We start from the raw sequence: 17,936 nt of genomic DNA, 5'->3' as shown, positions 1-17,936 counted from the left end.
TTTAGATGCTTTCAAGAGTTGTTATTTTTTAGGTAATAACTTTTACAGTTACAGTTTTTAACCAACAGTACTGAGCTACATGTTAGTTAGCGTAGTCTAATTTGCCAAAAATATTTAGATATTTACTTACCATATATTTACTTAATACTTGTTTAAATTTTCAGTGTTTTTAAGCTACCCTTGCAATGCAGTTATCACCACCTCGTGACCAATGCACTGCTTGTAAAAAGATGACGATGATGATAAGGAAAGTTTTTTTTTTTTTAAAAAAAGCACAGCTATTTTTTTAAGATGTGGTTCATAAAGTCTATGGAATGTTTTTTTAAAGATGCAGGATATTTTTTTAAGTCCAAAATGTTTGTGGTTTCGCTTTTCCCTAAAGTGCAATGCCACCAGGAATGTGTGTGATCTTTACTTTCCCATTGCATCATTACACTATTTAGTTCTTCATTAAATAGTTCTGTAATTGTCCAAAAGAAAGAAAAACAAGTTATCGGTCGATACTGTTCTGGTTTTCCTGTAATATACAGTCTGTATATATACAAAGTTAATATTATCTATTCAATATTTAGCTTCCAGGTTTCTATCAATGTTCCTACATATCTCTTACTCTTTATATATGTCTATATCTATATAGATAGATAATAGGATAAAATGTCTGCCCTGAGATTGCCCCTGTGGCGGGTACGTACTAGTGTGTCAAGGTTGCTTATTCGAAAATGAAGCAAGCATCTTCAGATGTCCTTTGATTAATGGAGAGGAGAGCCTGTCTGGAATACACTTTCCCACCCACAGGTAGAGGTCAGGGTCTTCTTCCAGCTTGGGTCCATTATAGTTGTAGGCTGTCCGTGCGAATGCAGAGCTGAATGAACGCTCTTCCTTTCATTATTCACTGCCGCTCCACAGCCTTATCTCACGTCTCTCTCCTGAGGGGGCGGTGTGCTGTCACTGATTCACACTCCTCACAGGAATACAGCTTTTTCCATCCTAGGGACAGGACTTTCTTTAAACTACAGTCTAGTGCAGTGAAAGCAGAAATCCTCAGCCACTTTCTCAGATTAGGTTATTTGTGATAATCCTCTTATTCAGCGGTGAAGTGTCGTAAGGTATACATTATTTCCTTTAAACAGACTTTGTTTTTTTTTTAAAACCTTTTCAGCAGATTTCACAATTTGGTGCCAGTCAGTTACATACTTTTCAGTTAACTTGAAATGATAGAATCTGCTAAATATTTTCTTGTAAATGTATTGCAGAACTGTGACGTGTTTCTGGTATTCAAATAAAATTATATTTTTTCGACAACACTATTTTACCATCTTGAAAGGCTGACGATGGGTACTGTACTGTACAATTTTAAGGTAAGATGTGGGCTGGAGTATTAAAAAAACTACCCACGCGTTTTCTTTTGTCAATAAATGTTTCTGCTCATTAAAAGCTTTAGAATGCAGCATTTAAGACAAGGAAGAAAAATTATATATATATATATATATATATATATATATATATATATATATATATATATATATATATATATATATATAAAAAAAATGTACCAGCCACTCAGACCCTTTCTAAGCTGCCATTTGTGCCAAACACACTTTTGTTTAATATTTAGTTACAAAAACAAAAGCAGTCGCTTTGCTCTTCTACCAAATGCAAATTCGGTAGAACTTCGGTGTCCTTTTATGTCGTTTAATCCCTTTGCCTGTTCTTATCCCTATTTCTTTTGTCCTTTTTCCACGTCTAGTACGTAGCAATAAGCTGGGTCGTAACCATACCTGACAACTAAGTATGAATTTATATCACTTTGTAGTTATGCATTTTAATAAACCATATAGTTAAATAATACAAATGCTTAGATTTAATCTGAGTAAATCTAATTGTACATTTTTATCTTGAGATTTTTTTAATTTATGCCAATGTATTCATATTACATAAAACAGTTTCATAGAACAGCAGATCTGTGAAATATGACAGAAATATGACAAAGTTAGAGACCAAACCAAAGATCTGACAGTCTCCTGCTCACAGATATTATTTATTCGAGCATGAAACCTTGTTTCCTTGCAGTAGACACAGGGTTCCTACACAGTCTTGGAAAGTTTGGGAAAATATGGAATTTTATTGTCTTTTTTCATTGATTTTTCACGTCTGGATAAGTATGGGAAAAACTTTCTTTTCAAACGTCTTTCATTGTTTTACTTTCTGAAGGTCATGGTTACGTTAATGCTTGATTAGCTGTGTTGTCTTTTACATTGATCTAAATTAAATCACATATTTAATCTTTGATTAGCCATAACATGCCTTGTTTTGAAAATTGTACCCATTTTTATTTTGCTGTTGAGTCACTGACTGAATACCTGCTCATTAAAAAAATTATAAAAGGGCAATTCATGCTTTTTTTTTTACTCTAGACTTCTTAAAGTGTTTCTTTTTAAAATGCAAAACAAAATACCAAAACTATAATTGTTTTATTCATATCAATTAATCAGCTTTATTTCTATTGCACATTTTAAAAACTGCACGGGTGACCAAAGTGGTGCACCTTAAAACAAGAAAAGATAAAAAAACAAACAAACAAACAAAAAAAAACAGCTATTTAAAAACAGGAAAAGAGGAGGCCTGTCTGATACTCAATGGTAAATTATTCCACAACCTGGGGGCAGCAAATGCTCAGTCACCTCTGAGCTTCAGTCTAGTTTTAGGGATTGTCAGCAGCAGCCGATCAGCTGATCTAAGGGATCGGGTGGGCAGTAAGACTGAGTCAGCTCACATAAATATGGTGGAGCAAGGTTGTTCAAACATTTAAAAACAAATAACAAAAGCTTAAAATTAATTCTGTAGCGCACAGGGAGAGAGTTAAGGGACCATAGGATGGGAGTGATATGCTCGTGCCTACGGGTCTGAGTTAAGAAACGAGTTCTGCACAAGCTGCAATTGGGCCAGAGAAGTCTGTCTAATGTCTAAATACAGTGCATCACAGTAATCAAGACAAACTGTGATAAAAGCATGGACTAATTTCTCTAAGTCAGGTCTTGCTAAGATTGATTTCATCTTTGCTTTTTTGCAGAATTGATAAAAACTTTTCTGAACAACACTGGCGATCTGTTTCTTCTGTCTTGTTCTCATTTAGACAAAGGAAATTAAGAGAAAGCCATGCTTTAATGTCATTAAGGTAGTATGTGGGTTGCTGGACAGTGTGCCAAGGGGAAATTGATCTGGCAATCATCGGCATAACAGTGAAATGAAATGCCGTATTTCCTAAAAACAGAGCTGAGGGGGAGTAGGTAAAATATTTTCATTTAAGCTGCCAGTGCTCACAAACTGTCCTTATTTGCCAAATACAGGCATTTAAGAAAAGTGACGATCTGTTTCAGACAAAAAAGAAAAACAAAAGACCTAAACGATGGTGAAATTCTTTGGTACCTGAATTAATAAGGAGACAAAAAGTTTTGATAAATGCATTTAAACAAAAGTTCACTCTTCTATGGCCATAATGATAAGAACGGATATAATGCATCACTTGTGACAGAAAAAAAAACTAAGTCATTTGTGGCTAAGTTAAAACAGGTGTCTAAAATAAAATCTGTGGTCAAATCCATCTTCTTTATATCCTATTACATATTGACATCCCCTTAGGAAATTCACAAGATATTCAGCATAATAATTTGTGCCAGATGAAATGCTAATACATCTAAGAATACAGTATAATTAATTTAGTTGCACAGCACTTTACGTTTATAAGCAAATGTGTAAATAAAAGCAATGCCACTAACATTGTCTTGTTTCCATTCTGTGCAAGGGAAATTTTCAGAATCCAGACGAATCATCGATCGTTCTCCAATTCAGGAGTCCCTCAACTTCTCAGCGATTTAGATTATGTTGTTTTACTTTGATATAAACACAGCTCTGGAAGTGGAACACAGTTTGTTAGCAATTATCGTGCTACTTACACAGATTGAATTGTTGAATGAGCAGCTAACTAGGTAATTTCTGTTAGAGGAGGGGTACTGTGTATTCACAAAGCAGCTGCCCTGGAGTTCAGACATGTGTCTTATAGCCAAACTTCAGCCTTTTTAAAGTCGTCCTGACCTGCAGAAGGCCATATATGCTTGTACTATTTCCAGACTCGTTGATTGTTATGCTACGTGTCTCCTAGTCAAGGCCAAATCGCCTTCAGCTTGTTCAGCATGCAGCCGTCGGCCTTTTAACTAACACCTCCCGACATGCACGCATAATCCCTGTTTCATATTCTTCACAACGGCTTTGTTTGTTTTTGAAACTATTTTAAACTTTTACTTTTTGTTTTTAAATCCCTTAACTGTGCTCCACCCTTCCACCTGGACTTTTAAGTGTTCTTGTGTGTGGCAGGTCCTTGAGGTCGTCCAGTGAGTTTCTGTTGGATGTTGCAAGGACTGAGCTTAAACACTGGGGTGACCGGGCCTTTTTGGTGGTGGCACCCACACTCTGGAACCAGCTTCATGACATCATTGATCCGGGCATTTCTAAAAACAAACAGGCATTTGTTCAGAGAGGCTTTTAATGTTTTTTTTAGCACTTTCTCTTAACTGATTTTTCTTTTTAAGTGTCATTTCATTGTTATGCGTTTTGGTCTCCTTATTTGGATGTTTTCAATCAATTAATCAGTCAACAGATTCACCAACTCATCAGATGACAAGCAGGACCTGCTTGAAAAATTTGCCGTATACAAACTCAGACTGACCAGGGTCAGTGTACCAATTATCCAGTCAGCTTGTGAAACATGTTTTTCATATTTCTTCAGATACTTCAATTTGTTTAGACGTGCACAAAAAAAAATGCTGTTTCTTTTGATATTGCTACTCTTTGAATCAAATCCGTTTGGATAAACAGTGCGGTGTTAATACTGCCAGATGCAAGGCCATCATTTAACAAACCAGAAGAGACACCTTCAAGCGTCGGTTATGTTGGAAGTGCCCCTGACCTTGAATACAATGAATCTCTCAAACCCCGCAGGGCATTACTCTCTGCCTGACCTCTTACTGTCCCTGGAAGATACAAGCGGTAATTCTCCAACTAAATCAATAAAAGTGTCACATTTTTTATTGCTGCTCATAAAGCAATCACCCAGGACTAACTTAATTGTATCTGAGGCAATCAACAAGAGTTTTATAATCATTACCGGCCTTCATGTGTGGCTGTCTAAACCCAGAGCTTAGAAAGAAAATCCTATATCCAGACTGTTGATGCACAAAATTGAAGCTGCTTTAGAGCTCTAAGCAAAGCTTTGGACAGCTGTTTGAATAAAATAAAAAAATAAACAAATAAAAAACTTCCTTTAAAAATGAAGCAAAAAATAAATAGAGCATGAGAGTTTTGAGAATGCACAAAACTTTCTTGGTCCAGATCTAGGTCCAGGCGATGTAAAGGAGACTATTAGCAGCGGTGGTAACAGATTGATGAAGTGCTTCTCACTTGCATATTGGTTTAGTTTGATCATCAGAGAATTTGGAAAGCACTGGCTATGCCGGTTTCATCCCAACGTTACAAACTCATTTCACTCAAGCTTTGTTCACCTTAATTACTAAATTATTACTGTCTTTGCTGTGCAGCCTCTGTACACCCCAACCCACTAGCTGAGATGGACAACGCACAATCTTCACACTAATGAATACACTTCTACAATCTCTTGCATATTGAGATCAGTTAGCATTGAGCTGTAACGGACCACGGCTCTCAGCTATGTTGGTCATATGAGGGTTGCAATGCAATTCATGAAAAGTGACTTCGATCTTCTGATGAGACCTGAGATGCCAGCAGTGTGGTTGGCCAAGTAGATAGTAATGAAAAACCTATTTTGGGCAGTGTCAAGAGTGCAGGAGCATCTCGATTGTCCTCAGCCTGAAATCAAATTTTTTAGATTAAAACCCAGGACTTAATTACCATAAAAAGGCAGGGCGGTGCTGAAGCCTTACAGATGTCACGTGCCAATTACAGGGACAGGATTTCTTTTTGAAGTGGCTTTATATTGTGATTAGTATTTTGCCTGAAGTAGACAGCCATCTGAACAGTCTTAGAAAACACTGAGGATATTTAGGAATGATGCACTAATTTCAGTGCTCAAACAAAGTGACAAGAGGTGCAAACAGAGTGCTGTGAAAAAGTATTTCACCCCTTACAGATGTTTATGCAAAGCCAAAACAGCCTAAACCTCAATAAATTTGTAGTAAGTCAGATTGTAGGTTTTGAAAACGCTTCACCTTCCTGTCACATAGCAGGCAGACATCAGTGTTGCAATAGGGTCCTTAGTGTAATACGGTACGTGTGCTAAACACAGCTTCAAAATGGAGCGAGTGTGTAGCTATGTCATGGAAAAGTAACACGGTGTAAAAATTGACAGTGTTTGCCCATCTGCAAGAAATCCTTCCTGTATCTTTAAACTGATGCTGTGTTGACAACTGTTTACTGTTGGTAAGGCACTCATTATTTATAAGTAACTTATGTTACATCATAGCATTGTGTACGTGAGTCAGCCAAGGCGTGCAGTCTATTATGCATAGAGCTGATTCCTAGAGTGTTTGTGAGATGGTTACCATTTCAACTCTTCACAAAATTTCATGCCTTCTTCTTTATCTCCTTTTCACTGAAGCACGTCTTATCTGAAAATTCTGGCATTCAGGGAAAATATTATATAAGTAACAGACTGGAGCAGCTGGTTTTCAATTGGCCTTCCCTTGCTTTGGCTAGTAAGCTTAAAGTGCATACCTGCAATCTTAAAAATCCCTCATAATTTATATTAGGAGGTCTTATTCCCAGATTCTTTACACACAAAGGTTAATGATGAGCAATCCATTCTTTTTATTGATTTTGAAAACATTAGTTAAAGATGAGGATCTACAGACAAAGCTGTGCTGGTTACGCTGATCCAATTAGTATTTTTTCTTTGTGGTGTCTTTGCTCACGATGATATTTTGTTCTTGAGAAAGCAGAGTTGACTATGATGATCATAACTGTTGAGTCTGCTTTGAGGTGGCGGGCAAAGAGCCACTGGCCTGTTTTTAGACTATCAAGCCTCATCTGCCTCTCTGGTCCTGCAGGACAGCACATTTCAGTCCCAGCAGCCCAAACACAAACACGCGTTAAGAGGGGTTTAGCTGATGTGTGTTGACTTCATGATGAGCTATAGGGAATAGATGGCACGTTTTCACACGCCACATGTTGAGACGGAGACCAGAAAAGGGCAGCACAAGGAAATAGAGACTCATGTTTATCTGATTATTAGGTCCTTTAAGCCAGTTGTGAGTTTTGAAATTGAGAAGAAGATTAATCTGCAAGATATTTATTCGTTTCCTGAGTGCGTAAAGAGATGAATACTGACTTCTAGAGTTGAATCTTTCTGTTTCCACCCTTCATTTTCTTTGATTTTTTTTTTATCTTAACAGCTGATAAATGAAACAGCAGTGATCATAAATGACAAAAAATTAACTGATTTCAAATGCTGTTTAAATACATTTACATACACGTCATAAGACGGTTATCAGACTCTGTTATGGTCATCAAAACACATTAGTAATCACTTATAGGAGGAAAAATTAAGGAATGATCGAGCTGTAATAAGATATTTCATTTCCATCAGGGACATTTTTATGCTGTTTATATTTAGGATTTCAAGTGTCACCTTATTATTTCAATTTACTAATTATGGTGTTGGCATTTGTTCAAGGCAATCCCTCTCAGGGTTGGGAGCCTAATAGATACCGCTGCGCAACGATTGTAACATTGGTCCTCTTGTCTTGAAATTGTATAAATCTATTAAGATTCTTGTTTAAATTTCTGCATCTGCCTTTCATTTAATTATTCAAGATCTACTACTTAGATCCGCCAGTCTGCCCCGGTCCTTATCACAAACATTCTGTGTGCTTTATTGCTACCATATTTAATGAATGATCTTGATTAACAGTTCACAACAAAATAGCAAAACAAATAGAAACTCTGACTGACACATGTTGCACAGTTTGGGGGAAACTATATCTAAGGTTAAGTTGATTGATCTTATGGAAAGGTCTGACTATAGTAGCTATGAACATCTTGTAAAATAACCGTGGTGTCTAAAAACCTGCTGTTGCGGTGCTCTCTATTAACTTTATTAAACTGTACCAATAAATTGAATTATGTTGATAATTTTTACATTAAACAATTTAGATAGTAACAAAGTAACTGGTAAAAAAAGTGAATCTGACATGTCAATCTTAGTTTGCGTTAAAACATGTTGTTACAATTTTGTGTTCTTTTTTATGTGAATCTATATAGAAAAAATGCTGGTATTAGTATAACTTAAGGAAGGGTCATAGCAGTTTTGTTAACATAAGCAAAATATTTGTCTGGCATTTACAAATACCAAAACGATTGCTGTCCAGAATGTATAATTTACCATCTAGTTTGGAGCAGTTCTTCATGTCAACAATAGATGGTGCTGATAAGAAATGACCCCGTTTTCTCAAGTGGCACCACTAAAAGCTTTGAAATACATCAAAGGGCAACATTTTAGATATCAAAAGAAGGTGGCATTGGAAAAAAAAAGATTCCAAAATACCTGCAGGGAAGGACTTCATTTAATAAACACCTCAGTTTGGAATGAGATTAAAAGTTTGAAAAAAGACATATTTTTACTTTGAAACGTTCCACTCTCCCACTCTTCCTGCTGACAGAAGATTACCAGAATGACATAGATGATATTAAGAGATGTTGTGCTATTGTTACACACTGTTTTACTTATTTAATGTTGAATAAATAACTCTGTCTGTTAGGTATTGTCCGGTGAATATCAGCCCAACAGCTGATATCAGGACAATAGTTGAAAGGGATGATTTGAGCACTGGTGTTCTTTTAACAGCAAACTCTGCACACATATAGATTAAAGGAGTGACAACTTCTTTACAAGTTCAAGAATTTATTAACAGAAATAAATGAACATCTAGAGAACATCACTATAGAATGCTGTCAACAAATCCTCTCTACAAGGCTAGTGAAACTTAAGTAAAACTACTAAGCAAAATTAAGATAAAAAGAAGCTAAGGAACTATGTACACACTAAAGAAACAAAAAGACAAATAAAGTGGTTGAAAGCCATCAGAATGATTCAGTGAATCCTGGTTCACTGCAGATCTAACTTGGAGAACTAAAGTTCACCTTAAAGAATGTGGTATGAGATCAGATTAGCTTAACTAATTTAGAACAACATTTGGTATGTGTTTCAACCCATTCACAATGGAAATCCAGAGTTATATAAATCATGATTGGATAAAATATAATTTTAAAGATTGATTTGCTCAGTAAAAATCAATAACCCATAGGACACTAATGTAATTATTTCTCCAGGAAATTCACTAAACAAGACAAACATTATGTTTAAAGCAAACCATAGTTATGTTTAACTTGGGTATTAGCAGAAGGTGATCCGGAAGGCTAATAGCGCTATGCTAGCAGACGTTCAGCGTTAATTTAAATAGACTTTTAAGCTCTATTTGGTCGTAATGAGCGGACCGGACACAAAGAAATTAATATCCCATCAGTGTATAAAACCCTTCTAGAAATAAAGTTAGTTCTAACTGTAAAAACACACTCAAACTATATCAGCAAGACTTTGTTTTGAGAACGGTAGCGGGAGCTAGCCTGTTAGCTCGGCCAAACTTTAAAACACAGTGAAAACACATTAAAAGTAAACCATTTTAATCTTTCCCTGCAAAACTGTGCCTTTGAGTCTGTTCGGTTGACTTTGGGCATCCGGTTGGAAGCAGTTGGAGCCGGGTGAAGCTGGTTCTTCAGCCCTGGGCCGAAGAACCAGCCTTGTGGTCGGCACTTGGACTGAGGAGCATGGGGATCTCTGCACGGCCTTTCCAGCCTGGCTGTGTTCGTTCTCTGGAGGATGCAGCACACTCAACTTGATCTGTCTCAGGAAACTGCTCCACACAGCCTCGCCTCAGCTTTCCTGCAACAGCTGAGAAAAATTACAAAGCTGGTTTAGGTATAGACGGATTCCTTACTCCGGCGACAGATTACATAGAAGCCAGACTTCAGATTTAGCTCCATTCCCAGTTGAGCACATTTGTGTGTATTAGAACCCCATTCGTGCCATGCTAGCTGTTTCCCCTCTCCTCGGGGGCCAATGGACGAAGACCAAGATAAATCCTAGGGGGCGTGATATATTGCAGCGTTGCCACCCCCTGCTGTGATGGCCAGTCCCCTGGGGGCCTGTAAAAGTCTCACATTTCAGTGGCTTTAAACTTATTGTATCCCACATGGCTGATTGCACAACAGTGCCGTTACAGCTGAGTTGTCACAGACACAGAAAATCCCTACAATCACATCTGAAATCCAAAGACATTGTCAGTAAATGGTCAATGATCATTCAGGGGTTAAGTGGAGGTGTACTTAGCAGGAAGTGCAAAGGAGAATCAGTGTCCAGTTATCAGATGAGCAGCAGAGATCTGTCATGGGCAAGCTGCGGAGGGAATAATCCAAGGGCGTAAACATGGTCAATAATAAGGAGACCGATGAGAGCAGGGAAAAAACTCTGGACCTCTACTGCCACAGCGCTGTCCGTAATCTGGCAGAGAGGCTGCTGCGCACAGGGAAAACAGAGGGAATTAGGCTTGGCTCAGAATAACAAATGACTTTAATTGACAAGTTTGTGCACACAAACAAGGAATTTGACTTTGGTTCCACTTTGCTCTGAATAAAGATATTTTAGATATGAATATATAAAAAGGAAAATATATTTTTTTCATGTTTATTTCAAAAAACAGTTTGAAAATATACATTTTTAGAAGTATTTATTTAAGATGCAGTGGCATAGTTTGCCGCACTGCTGCCTTGTAGCAAGAAGGTTCTTGATTTAAATCTCAGTCCAGGGTCTTTCTGCAAGGAGTTTGCATGTTCTCTTTGTTCATGCATGGGTTCTCTCAGGTTACTCCTGCTTCCTCCATTAGTCTGACAACATGACTGCTAGTTTGTTTGTCCTGTGTGTCTCAGTCTTGCCCTTTGATTGACTGTTGACTTGTCCCCCATATCTAGCCTGATGACCCTGGTGTGGTGTTTCACTAATCTGACCAGCCAGATTGCTAATGTGTTACACTCTTATGTTCTGCATGTTATCAATCTGGGTCTGCTCCCAATGAATCAGTTTGGGGAAAGGAGAGACATTCATTTCTGAGCTGATTGGGCAAAGTGGCACCTAGTGCCCGCCTACCAAAGGTGGGTTTTATCCAATCGCGGTATTAAATTAAACTGTAACCACCATGCATCATGAGTATTCACAATAATGTAAGCTAGTCAAGGCATTTCTTCTTTCAAAGAAGAAATTGTGGATTCTTACCAAACAGATATGGTAGCAGCCGCTACATGTGCGTCCTCCCGCTCTGCCATGTTTATTTTGGTTCAGCCATGGGCTCGTCAGCTCTTAGTTTCATCACAGCTGATATGTCCTGCCTTAAACCACAATACTGCAATGGGATTGGCCCGAACCCTTTTTCTCTGTTTTTTCGCACACAAATAGTTGAAGCCAGAGCAGTACAAGTGGTTCAAGCTCCAAGTGGTTCTGACTGCATCTGTGGACCAGCCATGCCACGTCCTGTATGTCTGGACACTGGTCATTGTCTTTGGATCAAACCAGTCCTTCTTTTACCCGCCTTCTCAGCAACAATCGCTATTTTTATTGTAAGATGTCGATGTTTGGGGGGGGATAGGGTTTTCTTTCCTCTTCACTTTTAGTCTCTGCAGTCTTTGCAGTTGTTCCTGTCTCGAGGGCCGACACTCGCACATAATGTAGAGGGACAACTAATAACATCACAGACAGCTAATGTTCAGTATTTTTATTCAATGATAAAAGGAGTTGAGCTCCTATCTCAGAAATCATTAATTATTAGTGATCATCAGCGAAATAACTAAATGGAAAATCGACAGACTGTGCTGCTGTAGGGGTTTTTAATTATAGACACATATTGAAACTTTATTGTGTTATATATTGTGGGGGACTGTGGCTCAGTGGGAAAATTTTGGTTTGAATACAGTTTATTCCTGTCACATTTTGGCATTTAACCCCAAGTCAGCCCACCCATCTGCATGTCTGTGCACAACTGGGTGAATTTGGCTCTAGTGTAAAGCGCTTTGAGTGGACAGTGTGACTGGAAAAGCATTATATAAATTCAGTCCATTTAATTCAGTCTATCTTTATGTTATAGATTGTGATTATAAGACGTTACTGTTTTAATAAAGTAAATCTTGCCAGTGATGCTGTTTTCGTGTGTGTGTGTGTGTCTGCTGCAGTATACCAGACTGCTTTTGTCTCAGCTTCCTGCTCATTATCTAACTAAGCTCAAGGAGATCAGTGCTGATTTGCATTGGCAGACTCAGAGCTTCAGGCTGGTACAGCAGCAGCCAGGTGATTCATATCGTGTTGTAGAAATTTCTGTGCAAAGAGTAGATTAAAAACAATCAATCCACCAAGACCAACTTGACCTACAGGAAATTGAGCTATGTGGCTGCTTTTAGTCTTTCTTTTACACAGAACTGCAGAGAATAAGCCCAGTAGTCGCACAAGCCATGGCAACAACTGAAGTTTGTACATTCATTTAATACAAAGTAACCTGACATAAAAAATCTTCATTGAAAAGCTGAGAGAGTCATGCAGACAGAGGCTAAGAATAGATCGACCAGTGAGACTTCCTATCCTGTTTGTAAAGACCGGAGAGAACATCAATTTCCCTCACCAAAGAGGAACATCGAGACTCCTTTCATGGACCATGAAACACCATGAGGGTTGACCTCAGGAAACGGCCCCAATTTCCAAGGGGGACAGTAGACACAATCACTCCAGCCAGACCTAATCATGTGGTTCGAGCTACGTAGGACCATCTTGCTAGCGGAGCTCACGGCCCCGTGAGATGAGGGGATGGAGGTGGCAAGGAAGTGAAGTGTTCCAAGTACAAAGACCTGGCAGCAGAAGCAGGCTGTATATAGCCATCATGTTCCTAGTTGAAGTGGGATGTAGAGGCTTCGTCGGGGCCTAAACTGTTTGCATGAGCCAAGACATGGGATGCACAAAAGCAGGGTATCCGAAAGCCATTAAAGATCTGGCTGAAGAGGCAGAGAGAGGACGCTTTTGACTGACTCAGGAGGAAGTGTAAGTGTTGGGGGGGGGGGGGGGGGGGGGCGAATAACACGTAGGGCATCAGAAACATCCCTCCCATCGCTCCGCCATCATGAGTTGTACTGGAGTTAAAGGAGGTAAATTTGGTAATTAGGTAAACGTGCTTACTCCGCATCAGAAAACATTAGATAGATTATTGAAAAGATAACTGATTTATATAATTGTTTGAAAAAATGCATGTAAATGGACCAATGAAGTTAAAATGTAACCTAATCTGCTTTGCCTCTTTTGCCTCAGTTCTGCATTACTTTTTTTTTTAAGATATTGAGATCACCATACCACCTAGTGTCTACTGAAGGAAGATGATGACCACTTATAAGCGCACAGAATAACCACAGTTAATAGAATAAAAAAAAAAAAAAATCACACTTTAATGATGGCTGGTTGAACAGCCGTCCTTTTGCTGGCATGTGGATTTAAATACAAATGGAGCCATGGTGTAACCTGCAACCATATTCGTCTGTACTTCCAGTGGCGCCGCAGAGAGAAATCTCCATTAAAGATGAAAGGCAGGCAAAACTACATCATCATCCTTTGTCCTTTTAGCAGAAGAGGTGTAAACGCATTGAACAATGAATCAATTGTCAAGGCTTTTTTTTGGCATTTATTCTCTGTCTTTGTCTCCCATTAAATGAGGAATCTGTTCTTTAGCGATCATAGCACAGATTATCCTGATTTTTGCAGGTGTCCGTTTATTGCTCATCAGGTAGCTCACTTCTCTTTAATACCTTTTGAACAATATAATGGCATAAAATGATTATGTAGGACCATTTTTCCCCCAAAATCTGTATAGATAACATACAACTCAACAAGACTGTATCGAGCTTTGAACATTCGGCTCAAGATTGACTGACTGGCACTCTGGATAAAGATAAAACCCCATCTTGGCTGCACAATGTTGCAGACTGTAAATTTTTGATCAATTCACATCCAGATTGTGTAAAGGGGACACGTCATAAACAATTCACATACCTTGGAAAGCTGAGAGAGCTTGATGTTTAATAAAATACATTTCTTTACATCTGGGCCCATGTAAAAAGCACTTCTAGGTGTGCCAGCCTATAGAAAGATCAAAAACAATGTGAAAGTGACTTTACAACTGACCCTTACTTGCTCATTTGTTATAACACCTTCTGTAAAGTCCAAGATGTAGCTTCCTTTTTTTCCAGCGTTGCATTGTTTGACCTCGTGTTGAACTTTCTAGGTTTCCCACTCTTGGAAAATTTTAATAATTGAGTTGAATACTTTGCAGTGAATACATTTTCTCTTTGCAGAATGCTTGAATGTGGAAACTTTCTTAGAAACATCCCACAGTGGCGGGCAGCTACTAATTATTACCTCTCTCAGATCTTTGCTGGTATCTTGCTCTTTGACATTGTTTATACATCGCTATCTGTTCCTGATCAGAAAACTTTTGTTTTACTGTTGACACCTTTTCACAGTTCTTGATGGTCAATGAAATACTTGCATCTTTATCAGCATATTTAATGTGGAACCCATGAGGGTTGGGTTATTTAATGTGGAACCCATGAGGGTTGGGTTATATTTCCCATGCAGGTTTTGTATTTTGACTTAGTGAGAGCTGATTCCTGTTATGTCCTGATTAATAAAACCTTCGAAGTAGAAGAAAGGATGCTCCGTCTTTCTTCATGGCTGTATTTCTGCCATGGTTTTGCAAACTTGAGGCACTCCTTTGAGCTAATGATCTGTGCGCTGTCAATCATTTCTACACCTCAACCCTTTTTTCAGAATTCATACTGAATGCAATTTCTTTTTTAATCATACAGACATGTCTGCATTTGTTGCACAAAAACTTTGCAAATCCCACCTAATAATCAGGGATGTTCTTGTCATCACGGTTTTAAAATGAATAAAATTGATTCAGAGAATCCGTGTGCTGATACTGATATAGTGTCATACATCTCATCTCTTGTTTTGTCTCCCCCCCCCCCCTTTTTGCCTTTGTTTAGGAGAGGAAACTAAGTGGCTTCCCATATCTTGAGATCTATCACTCAGATGTCATCAACTACATGGTTCCACTGTCTCATCAGACGGACTTCTTTGTGCCAGAAATGACAGAGGAGCCAAAAGCAGAAGTGAAAGACGAGGACTCTGATGAGGACAGAGGAACTGACATTACAGGTAAGCCGTCAGACATTGTCAGATAGTGTCAGTTATTGTACAGGGAAAGGCTTATGGCCTCAAGCAAATGTTTTTCAGGGAAAAAAAGGCTTTTTGTGCCTGACTGTAAGAAGTTTTGAAAGTGATGGGTAAAGGATGAAAGAGTGACTTAGCTCACTGTAAAAATCTTGTTTTTGCTGACCTCCAGTGGTTTAACTTTTTCACAGGTGTTTGTCAGAGCGTGTGACAACACCCAAACCCACCCATAACTGAGACCCGGAATGACCTATTCTTTCAAACTCCGAAACTGAAACAGATTTCTGCTTCCCTTAAGAAGCAAACAAAGACGAATGATGCGCCAACTTACGTTTTGTCTGGCACCACTTTGACTCAAGCTCAGCCCCTGATCACTGGGAGCAGGTGACATGAGTCTATAATTGGTCTGTCATTGCAGCTATGCGTCTCAACATGCAATGTCCTCTCTGGCACGCTCTCACGCTCGACTTGAGGGCTCACCTTACGGAAGTATTGATTTTTCTAATTCACAGATAACAAAAGAAAGAAAATATTTTGGGAGAAAGTGAAAGGAGGTGGACGGGAAGAGTCGGCATTAAACTGAAATAAAGTGACAGCCAGCTACTGAGATGGGGTTAAAGTCCATTCTGGAGACAAATAAAACCAGTCTGACTGCAGTAAAGCCGTTGAATTTATGTTGAACTGGGGGCAAATCCTATCCACAGCTTTACAGGTCCAAAAGTATTCATACTCCTTGAATCTTTTCATATTTTTCAACGTCACATCAACTAACCTCACTGTATTTTGTTGGGGTTTCATTTGACAGACCAAAACAAAGCAGCTGGGGTTTCAAATTTTTTTTTTCTTAGACATCTGAAAAGTGTGGAATGCATTTGTGTTCAGTCTCCTTTGCACTGATACTGCCCAATAATCTCACAATAAAAGGTGCATATGTGATTTTTTCTCAGTCATTACAGCATTTCATGGGGATGTTTAAAGCAGCTTAGATAAATAGATAAGACTTTATTGTTTGAACATCTAACAGCACTCTGCTAAATTCATCATCTAAAAATGAAAAGAGTATAACACAACTGCAACGCTACCAAAACATGGTCGACCGCATTAGCTGACAGCTCAAGCCAGGAGATGCAGCCAAAAATCCTATGGTTACTTTGGCCAAGATCCAAAGCCTTGGTCGGCAGAATCTGTCGACATAACAGCTGTTAGTCGTGCAGTCCAAACATCTGGTTGATATAGAAGCATGACAAGAAGAAAGCCTCTGTTGAAAAGGCAGGGCCGTGGCAGGTATGGTGCAAGGCCCTACCCGTGGATATGGTTGCGTACTGATCACATATTACCTTAATCCTACTCTAGATAGATTAATAGATAAAACATGGATGGATGGGATATTAAGCTTTAAAGAAGTTTATTAAAATTGTTCTATCAGAAAAAAAGTTGCCTGCTTTTAACAATTAACACTTTTTAAAGCTTATTAGAAGCACGTTATTAAACTTTTGCGCAAAGGAGAATATTGTTTAAGGGCTTCTGAACATTGTGTGTCTGGCAAGTATTATTGGCTTTGAGTAAAAAATTTTTCAGCTGTGTTTTTCTCGTGTGGCTCGCTTCTACAGTGTTGCTTTACATTGCGCTCTTCTCCACGTGAAACCTAAAAATAACTTTGGCCTCACCCATTTAGAAACCATCCCCCAGTCTTTGTAGCAGCATTTTCTTTCCTTTGACGTAGTTCTGTGTATGCATCAAAATCATTTTTTAGGTTTATTTTACGAGCGTCCTGGCGCGTAGCTGCTCATGAGGTGAGACGCTGCTATTAATTGACAGCTGACCCAGCTCTCATTGACGATAACCGCAGCTCTGACTTCTTTATTTCAGAAAAGCGCATGTCCAGTAAGTTTTTCACTTTTCCGAATCTGACCCAGTCAAATGCGGGGCATTGTTTCAGTTTGCGGGACGGGACTATGAAAAATGCGACACAGTCCAGCACAAATCGGGGCATCTGGTCACTCTAACCTCATCATGAAATATTTGTCGAAGTCCAGCTACATTTTTTTCCCTCACCTCAGACCTCATCGAGCTCCTGTGTGTCCACGCTCCAGTGCTTCTGTTGTTGGGTCCTCGCCTGGCTCTGCTGCCGTGTCGGCAAAGGAAGTTGGTTTCATTACATTAGCATATTTACCGCAGTGCATATTCAGACGTGCTATGGATATCTGCTCAGCCGCCGCTCCTATGGAAGTGTTGATAAATGTATCCAGCGTTCCCCGTAGTGACCTATTGAATTGCCCCTTTTTTCTTTTTTTTCGCTTTTCCTCAGAACTAGATTCGTGCTTCTAAAATCAGTCAAGTTCTCTTGCAGCTGACATGTTGTCTCCCCACTCTTCCTTCCTCAGGGAGGCGTAATGACAGCAGTCATTGATGTATCAATGATAGCAACAATAAAACCCCCGCTAAATTTGTCAGGTTTTCGTTTACTTTTTTTTTTTATGTCTCCTTGACAGAAACAGACACAATCATTTATAACAAATGCATTTATTTAAAAAAAAAATGAAGATAAAAAATTACAGGTGCAAGGCCCTGTGTGGTTGCACAGTTCGCACAG

At 38.8% G+C, this 17,936-nt stretch overlaps 1 protein-coding gene across 1 annotated transcript in view; it reads left to right on the top strand.

Moving 5' to 3' along the window:
• Positions 1–17,936, top strand: part of tex264a (testis expressed 264, ER-phagy receptor a) — a 102,101-nt gene that overhangs the window by 69,792 nt on the left and 14,373 nt on the right. Inside the window, exon 3 of the mRNA XM_012863843.3 lies at positions 15,157–15,328. Within this exon, the coding sequence (XP_012719297.2) occupies positions 15,157–15,328 (172 nt within the window). The remainder of the gene's footprint in view (positions 1–15,156; positions 15,329–17,936) is intronic.

This window comes from Fundulus heteroclitus, chromosome 20 (assembly GCF_011125445.2).
Source record: "Fundulus heteroclitus isolate FHET01 chromosome 20, MU-UCD_Fhet_4.1, whole genome shotgun sequence".
NCBI lineage: Eukaryota > Metazoa > Chordata > Actinopteri > Cyprinodontiformes > Fundulidae > Fundulus > Fundulus heteroclitus.
The sequence above is the reverse complement of the archived record's forward strand: the minus strand, read 5'-3'. Positions and strand labels throughout refer to the sequence as shown.